This window comes from Primulina huaijiensis, chromosome 3 (assembly GCF_012295235.1).
Source record: "Primulina huaijiensis isolate GDHJ02 chromosome 3, ASM1229523v2, whole genome shotgun sequence".
Lineage (NCBI taxonomy): Eukaryota > Viridiplantae > Streptophyta > Magnoliopsida > Lamiales > Gesneriaceae > Primulina > Primulina huaijiensis.
Window position 1 is genome coordinate 27,974,868 of NC_133308.1, and position 9,626 is coordinate 27,984,493.

The 9,626-nt window shown below is 30.4% G+C and overlaps 1 protein-coding gene across 2 annotated transcripts; it reads right to left on the reverse strand.

The window, feature by feature from the left end:
• Nucleotides 1-314: 314 nt before the first annotated feature.
• On the reverse strand, nucleotides 315-3,816 carry LOC140974340 (heptahelical transmembrane protein 4-like). 2 transcript variants are annotated; one of them, XM_073437728.1, is made up of 4 exons: nucleotides 3,584-3,816; nucleotides 3,172-3,434; nucleotides 1,470-1,785; nucleotides 315-1,123 (listed from the first exon to the last, which is right to left on the reverse strand). In XM_073437728.1, the coding sequence occupies exons 2-4, from the start codon at nucleotides 3,429-3,431 to the stop codon at nucleotides 470-472; spliced, it is 1,230 nt and encodes a 409-aa protein (XP_073293829.1). In that variant the 5' UTR covers nucleotides 3,432-3,434; nucleotides 3,584-3,816; the 3' UTR covers nucleotides 315-469. The 2 variants fall into 2 exon arrangements, with proteins under 2 accessions (XP_073293829.1, XP_073293830.1); XM_073437729.1 differs by lacking the exons at nucleotides 1,470-1,785; nucleotides 3,584-3,816 and having other exon boundaries at nucleotides 3,172-3,325.
• Between the last annotated feature and the right edge of the window lie 5,810 nt (nucleotides 3,817-9,626).

Here is a 9,626-nt window from a genome sequence, read left to right on the forward strand (position 1 = left end):
AAATGAATTAAACCAAGCAATTAGAAATGGGTATGTAATATCGAGGAGAATTAGATCTGTAATAGTTCGTATCAAATAAATGTTTGATTTTTATATACAGATAATTTCTAAATCAATTTCATTTATCACAATTGATCGCATTTCGCCTAAGACAAATAGTATATTGCACGCGAGACAGTCTCATAATAGTTAAATTATTATTTGATAAAATAATTTCCTGATAGATTTTAATGATTTTTTTAAGAGAAAAGGAAAATATTTAAAAATAAAAGAACAATTTTTTGATGAAATGAAAGATTACTAAACTCCGCTTGATCACTCTTTTAGCACGATACTTGCTACACTTGTTCTGTTTCATGGTTTAATTCTGTCATATGCTGTGATAGATTCACAAGAAATTGCACTTGCGAGGTCATTACCAGCATTTGCCTTACATAATACAAAGATAAGACAGAATTGAGAAATTATATCAGCATCCTTCGAGATCGCGCCACCTGAGATAAACGAGCCCAGCACGATAATGTGTATAAGCACCAGCCACAACCATTATATGGAAAAGTTGGTGACTATGCCCGGCGATATCGAATTTTCCCGGCATCCACCTCTCTGGCACTCTCGTTGCATAGACAAGTGTTCCGATCCCATAGAATGTGCCCATCAAGGCTTCGTAAAATGTTGTATGGACCGCCTCCGGTTGGTTCCAGAACAAAATGATCTTGTGTAGAATAGGTGCTGCACCTGATAGACTCATCCCAACGAACAGCATGGTTCGAAAGTTACGGTACTCAGGGCTTTGGAAAACCGGAAGAAGGGATACTAATATCGTACCTATACCCAAAATTGTGATGAATCCTATGTACAGGTTGCAGAAGAGAGGATAGCACATGAATGAATAAAAGACAAGGGGATAAAAGGAGGTTGTTATAAGGGCGGATATTCCTGCATAATCAAATCTAAGCATGATGTAGGATAGGCGTTCGGAGTGACAACAGAGCAAGTGGCATGCACTGCTTGCTAACAAGCAAGACATCGCCCCGCACATGAAGGCGAAGAATGGCCACCGTGTGATTGGCCTTGACATCAATGGTGCTACTATGTTTGACACGTCATCCTTCATGCTACTCTGCAAAAAATTGAGCGAGCAAACATGTTTTTACATGTTCTGGAATTATAATGTAAAGAATAATTTTCATTGTCAAGCAAACCGAGAGACTTCGCATTTATTAAAATGGTTAGTCCAACTCAATAAAATTCATACTGTATCCATATAAAACTACTATCAAATCCATCACACAAACTAATGTAGGACAAGGATATTAACTTCTGCTCTTTTGAACTTGAACCTAGGAAAACGTCAACATTGAACTAATCACACCAATTCACAACCCTATTTTGCCAAAATGACGAATGGAAAGAGAGTAAACCACGTGATGGAGAACAGTGAATTGGATAAAGGAACTGAGAAATACCAGAACACAAGTATCGGTGTGGTTACTGTGGGAAAGACGTTCTGGTAAACAGTTTCTGAGAAGTTCCATGATATGCAAATCAGTCGAGGATGGTATCAAGTCCATGGTATGCAAGGAAGTTTTTAACCCCTTTCGAAGTCTTTGGAAATCAGACATGTGTGGCAAGTATTGGATACAAGTTGTGAGCTCCATTCGTAATTGGTGAAACTCTGCTTTTTTGAGCACGTTGGGTAAGTTATGTAGGTCCACAACCTTTGGAACCATCATAGCAGTATAAATGGTCAAGGAAAGGAATAAGAAGAACCCTATCAAGTGCCTGCAGATGATGAATCATGCTTGCGAAGTTCAATATATATATAAAAATCACGACGATTAAATAAAGAATATATAAAATGGTCATTGTGAAAGTAGCCATCGCATGAGAAACAGATCGTAGAAGCGTGACTTCTGATAAGGTAAAGTATCTTTTGCTTATGATTTTCAAAATATTTAACCAAACTCATGCAAACTTTTTAACCTCTCATTTTTAAATTAGAGTTAATCAATACTTGATAGAAAACAATGGCCAAGAATAAAGTAACCTGTATACCAAGTGTACCACATATTACATGCACTTTAGCTACCCCACTAATCCTTTAGAAGTCACCTTGCATGCATTCTTAGTCACCGTTGCTCTCTCTTAAATACTACTTGTCAGAACATATTTTTTAGTGAACCACGCGAAACAATTTTAGTAGCCATTGCTTACTATATATGTTGCAACTCGACTTCTTGATCTCAAACAGGGTGCATAAAAAACGTGCATAATTAGTTTCCTAACTACATNTTTTTTTTTTTTTTTTTTTTTTTTTTTTTTTTTTTTGGGAAAAAAAGAAAGAAAAAACAGTCATGTCCCCCAGTACTCGAGCTCGAGACTATATCATGAATACCTAACATGTCCAGCATTGAAGTGCACGTGATCACACCGAAAATGGCATTAGTTCTTGAAGGAGCATTGAATTGAGTAGGGCAATAGATTGTGGTCACAACAAGATTTATGGCACTTAAATACTCCGTGTCATCTTTGAGCTACCCAAGAACTCTTAACAATTCCTGAACTTTTGTTTACATCACTAATTGACGAAAATACTCACAACCACACAAACACGACCACTATTTCAGCTTCAGTTGCCCCCAATCTAGCAGAGAAAAGTATCATAATCCAAAGTTTCGTTACGAGGATGAGATGGAAATACTAAATATGGCCATGATAGATCTTACAGTTTCAATAAACATACAATTGAAAATTAAAAGACCATTAGTGGCTAGAGGATATGAGATCATGTGTGGCCATTAGTGACCTTTTCTAGTAAACAACCTGATTCTTACAGGCCAAAATGTTAGATCCCCTTATGCTTATTACCAAGCACTTTTCCAAATAGTTACAATAAGATCGCTACCCTAGACACTCTCTCGCCACTTATTCACAACTGTAAAATGGCTATAATCAAGTATACAGTTTGGGAAAAAGCAGGAGAAAGAAGAAAAATCAAATACAAAATCTTATTACATTATAGGCGAAAAAAGAGAGAGAATTCAAATGTTACAAAATGGCATCTTTACACAACCAAAATTACCAAATCACAAAACAAGGTCACACTTATTCCACAGAAACAAAGATTAATGAATGGGAGGGGAGCAAAAGCACAAAAGAAATGCTTACGTCCAAACATTGAGGGTCTCATTGTGAATGGTAAAAACACTGAGTAAGGCCTGCTTCATTGGCCATTCGGACCTGTAATGGCCCAGAATATACTCGTTGTCTTTCAAATACCCAGGCAAAGAATGATACTCCACCAACTGGTACTTCACTTTCCTCCACAATCTTTTTCCTTTCCCTTCTCTTGATTGAGAAGAAATGCTCTCATTCTCATTTGATTCACAGCAAGATTTCAATCCACAATTCCCTTTGTTCTTACCCATTCTCTGATTAGCCCATCGATCATCATACACAATGTTAGCATAAAATCACAAAATGACCATAGATATACACCAACAAATGGTCCTTTTTCATGCATGCGTATGTATCATGAACTATCATAACATGTATACAAAATCCAGTGACAGAGAAATACCTGATTAGAACAAGCACTCCGCCGCCAGGAAACGACCAAGAAATGTTATTATTGAAATGCAGAAAAGACCGTATATTTATAAGAGCATTTCTTGGTCTTCTCGGCGGATCTAACAAGAACTAGAGGCCATTTATGAGCCAAGGAGCCGTCATTAATGTATAACAAGAGGCAATCTAGTGGACAATATTGTTTATTGCTGTATTTCTTTTTCTTTCTTTCATAGGTAAGAAAAAAATAAAGCATTCATCGATTTAAAAGATGGAGAGACGAAGAAAAAGAGATGTATTGGGTCGATGCGGAGACGTTGAGATAAACTTTTTTTTTTTTCAAAAATTATTTATGTATGACTTGGAACTGCAATCTTCATGTTCTTTGAGAATATAAGTTCCAATTACAATTAGCCTAGAGTTCAAAGTCGTTTATTATTCATAACTTAGAGTATGTTTCTTATGAGACGGTCTCACGAATCTTTATCTGTGAGACGGGTCAACCATACCGATATTCACAATAAAAAATAATATTCTTAGCATAAAAAATAATACTTTTTTCATGGATGACCCAAATAAGATATCCGTCTCACAAAATACGACCCGTGAGACCGTCTCACATAATTTTTTGTCCATAACTTAATATCAACTTGAGATATGATGATTTGAGCAATTCACTTTCTCTTTGTTGCTGTTTAACTTCATAATATATCCAATTACCTTTTTTACAACTTTAATTAAAAGTATCAAATAGATAGTTTGAAATTTAATTGCGAATTTTAATCAAGTTAAGCTCGAACATATTAATAATAAAAAATAAGAGTAAATTTTGTGTGCCACGGTCTCTGATACGTGAGACAGGTCGACTTCATCCGTATTTATTATAAAAAAATAATACTTTTAATATAAAAAATAATCTTTAGCATGAGTTAGATTACGTCGGAAATCAATCTCACAAAATTAGATCTCACAAAAAATTGTATAATAATAATGCTCCCATCGGATTCAGCTGTGAAATTAACTTTGTCATGTTATGATTTTAATATTTCAATTGAAGTTCTGTTGCTACGAAATTTCATAGAAGATCTTCGTCACAATTATAAGCTCACCAACACAAAAAGCCGGAAAACAATCAATATAATTTTAATTTTTTTATAATAATTTATAACTCTCACCAATACAAAACCAAAACAGTCAATACAATTTATAAATAATAGTAATTTACGCCAACACCAAAACAATCAATACAATTTATTTATTTATAACCATATATCACCAATAAAATAAATAAATACAATTTCTATATAACAATCATTTATAACCCTCATTAAATGCACATGCAAAGAGTACTAGTACTAATTAACTTTATTTTCATTATCTATTTTTCTCATTTAATACAAAAAATATCCTTATTTTATTTAATATTAAATTATAAAGAACCTAGCTCTATTGTTGTAAATTCATTAGCATACAAAACTAGCTAAATTTTATCAGATTTAAATAAACATATCAGTTTTCATCTAAAAAGTTATTCTAAATGCATTAAATTTTTATTAAAAACATTATAAAATATATGTCTATATAGTTTTAAATTTCAATATGATCTACAAATATTATTAGAAAAGTATAATTTGAATGTATGCATTGTGTGCCATAGTTTATATTACATTCTGATATTCTTAAAATTTTCATTATATTTAAACAAAAATCTTTAATCAATAGATTATATTTTGAATTAGTTATTCAATTTTTTTTAGTACAACTCGGGTTGGGGGGATGTGGGTTGTTGGGGATTTGATTATATTAGATTGTATAACTTAAGAATGGGTCTTATGTGAGACCGTCTCACGGATCTTAATCTGTGAGACGGGTCAACCCTACCCATATTCACAATAAATAGTAATACTCTTAGCATAAAAAGTAATACTTTTTCATGAATGACCCAAATAAGAGATCCGTCTCACAAATACGACCCGTGAGACCGTCTCATACAAGTTTTTGTCTAACTTAAAGAAGCTTTCAAAATCTATTTTCAACTCAATAATGTCAAAACTATCTTTAAAGTTTAACAAGAATCTTACTAGAATTATGAAACCCAGCCCACTTTTTTGGTCAAGATTTGTGCCAAAGTTTTACATTTTAATCCAACCCATTTGAGTATGACATTTAATGTACAATATATTCCTAGTTAATTAGACAGAATATGAACTTGTGGTTCGAACTTCGACGAGTGCCATGGGTTAGTTGCACATGACATACATAGACTCGAGCGTCTTATATTTTCAGATATTCATTTCAAACCTAAGTATACAATCATCTCTTTAGAGTGTAAAATCAAAAGTTTGTACTTTATGAAATATTATAATTAATAGTAAACATATAATTCTAATATTTTGAATTATACAACTGAAAATCATAACTTTGACTTTGATACCAAGTATTTGCCTTACAAATAGCTCAAATGTGAAAGTTTGATTGTTCTTATAGACAATTATTACATCAAAACAATTTCTTTCATATCCTTGTTATCCATGAAAATCGAACATATGGTCAGCTTGACTCTGATATCAATTATAAACAGTGTTCTAAAAAACAGTAGGCGGACGGTTACCTACGACCTAACGCCTAGCTGCCTAGACGGTTTTTTAAGTTATTTTTTGTAATACTTAATAACATTACATATTAATAACTTTAAATTATTTTTTATTTTATTTTTATTTAAGAATCTTAAATCATTGTTTGATATAGGTGAGGAAACATGACTATTAAAAAATAAAATGAAGTTTTTATTTTAGGATATTAATCACTATTTAAATTAACTCAATATCATCTTGGACATTCCTCTTTTTCGGATTCAAAATTATCCTCGTAAATTTTTCTCACTCTAGATTGCATACGAAGATGAAATTTGATGTTTTAGAACAAACCAATAAATCATATTTTTTGTTGGACTTTCATTTAGATCCTATAAAAAATGATCCTTTAATTTTTTTAATTAATATTAAAAGACCAAAAACCTTACTAAAAAAAACAAAAAAACCTTAATCACTTAGGATGGTCCAGGACCGCCTCGGACCGCCTAGGTAGTGTTGTCGCCTAGGCTGGCCAACTAACATTTTTCCTAGGTGGTCGGCCACTGCCTAGCAACTAGGCTCCGACTAGATCGATTTTTAGAACAATGATTATAAGATTATGTGTTTGTCATTGTACAACAAAGAATAATTTGTGATAACGATACAACTCTAATTTTAAATATTACAATAATCAAAACGCTACAGTTGGATCACTATCTTAATCGGAGCAATTATGACACCCCAAACATATATCTTCTCAATTATTATTATGATCGAATTCCCAATCTACCTAATGGATGGTGAAATACAACGAGACCGTAGTAAGGCTACCTTGGCGGATATTTGACCTCTTTCGTTAAATGAAACTTTAGACCCTTCAAATTACTGGCATGAATAAACGAATGAATTAAATTACATACATTATTTCTTAAACATACACAACATTTTCAAGTTTATATATCAAAATTCGTAGACTAATTTTTTTTCCTTTTTAATTTTTGACGACGTCGACGTATTTTTTTTAAAAAAAAAATATTTAGTAGAGCATGCGTTGACCAATACACGCATGAAATAACCCTTTAGGATCGGGAAGGCCAGCTGATTACATAATAATTTGATATTAAATGTTATAATTTCTTAAATGATATCAATTTTTTTTTATAAAAATTGTTTAAATTTAACAATATAATTAGTTAAAATAACATTGGTCACAAAATTAAACTTCGTCAAAAGTCCTTACATAGAAAAGTCAATCGTACTAAGGTTATCCAAGCATTATTATTACTGGTTTTTGCTATTAGTCAATTATCAATTATCAAGTCAACTCTTGAATTATTATTACACTTTTATGAAGTTGTTTTTGAAAGAAAGACTTCGGGAAATAAAATAAAGTGCATATTTATATTATATTAATTTTTTCTATCTTATTACTATTATATACAAGAACATTGGATTAGAGAATTAATAATTTTTATTTTTAAACACATTTTGCTTCCCAAAATACAATAAAAATCAATTTATTATAGAATAAATTTATTATCATTTCCCAATAATAGTTTTTTTGTTTCTTGAATTATTTTCAAAATTATTGTATACAGAACATTGACTCGATTGATATTAATTTTAGCTCTTATTTTCAATGTATCTATATTTTAACATTTAATTTATTGAGACCAATTTTTTAACCATTATTTTTGGTAAACCATAATATTAATTATGTTCCGAGAGGAATTCAATATACTTCTTTCTTCTCTTAAATAATTATGCCTTTGCAAAGTGAGATTTGGAATTTTCGGTATACCGAGATTACCTTAACGAATTTATCAAATTTTTGGTATATATCGAAATTTTGATGACTATCATATTGCACAATTTGTATAATACATAAACCCTGATACTATCATGTTCCACAACAAATTATAAAACTAATAATAAGCTCCACAAACCAATTACCAAAGTTGCAAAATTAATTTTTTTTTATTAAAAAAAAACCATTATATAGACATATAACGCGTACATTGTGATGCTGCTGATATAAGATATACTCTTGTGAAGTTAAATTTTTTTAAAGAAATTTTTTTTTCTTTGAAACTAAACTGATTCATTAATTTATTAAACTTCCGAGCCTAAAAACATACTTTTTTTAAAAAAATTGTATATTCTTGCGATGTAACACCAACTACTTAAAAGGACATAAGGTTGGAAAAACTCCTTTCAAATAGTGAAACATTATTTAATTCCAAAATCATTATTTCAAATTAGTATACATGATACACATGATTATACATTTAATATTTTTAAAAAATAAAATGAATTTAAAATAATATAAATATAGAACATGAGAATCATGAAGACTGATAATATAAAGAATATATTAAACTATACAGTTGGTATTAATTTGTGGTGGTTAATAGTGAGCGTTAGCTACAAACAATTTTAATATTTCAAAAAAAAATCCAAAAATATTATTAAAAATCAGAAACGTTTAATTTCAAAATTTGTTTAACAATAATATTTTTACCAAAAAAAATCAACTGAATATGGATACATTCAATGTGTGCATTCGGGGATAATATAATAATAATTATTATTATTGTTATATAAGCTTGTACCCTTAGGTCCCTTACTGTGAACGGATACTGCAAAATTCAAAAAAAATAAATTTATTTAACATCTTCTGTGAATTTTTTAAAAAAAAATAAACTTTTTGTCTCTCCCAATACTCGAACCTAAGAATTCCATGATAAGTACTTAGATTCATGATAGTGGTTATCAATTGGGATAGATTGGTACCCACTCTCATGAATCTAAATACTCATTTTTGAGGTCTTAGATTCAATTGTTAGGCAAAAAAAACTCATTTCAGGAATGAAAATATTTTATCAGTAATAACGTATGAGAAAATTCTTGAAGAAAAAGTCTCCTTAAAAAACCCAAAATGGGGATAGTTTATGGTAGTTACAAGAACAAAACCTTAAATATTATATTGAACTTTAGAGTTGGTCTTATTTTGTTTGTTTGTTAAAAGTACTATAATGCTTTACAAAATGAAACTACTATAATAAATATTAGAATTTAATACGTTTTCAATAATAAGTAATGACTTATACAGTCGATAGGCGATCGAAGTCATTAATGCTTTATTTTTATATAAAAACACTTCTTGCTTATGAACCTTCGCTCATATTTTAGTTAATAAAGCTAAATTCGTCGAAAAAAAATTATTTATAATCGAGAAACAATTCATTTATAACCTTACGTGTTGCATATGCATAATGTTTTTAGTTCGATTCCTTTGGCTAATTCAAACAACTTAACATGATGTCGCCGCAACCATTTTTATACTAATTTATTAGAATTTTTTTTTATTTTTCAAAATACTTTTCATATGTTTTCTTTCATTTTTATACTAATTTATTAGAAACATATATTTATTGGTTTTCAAAAATTGGCCTTCTACTCTTTTTTTTTTTTTTTTTGTAA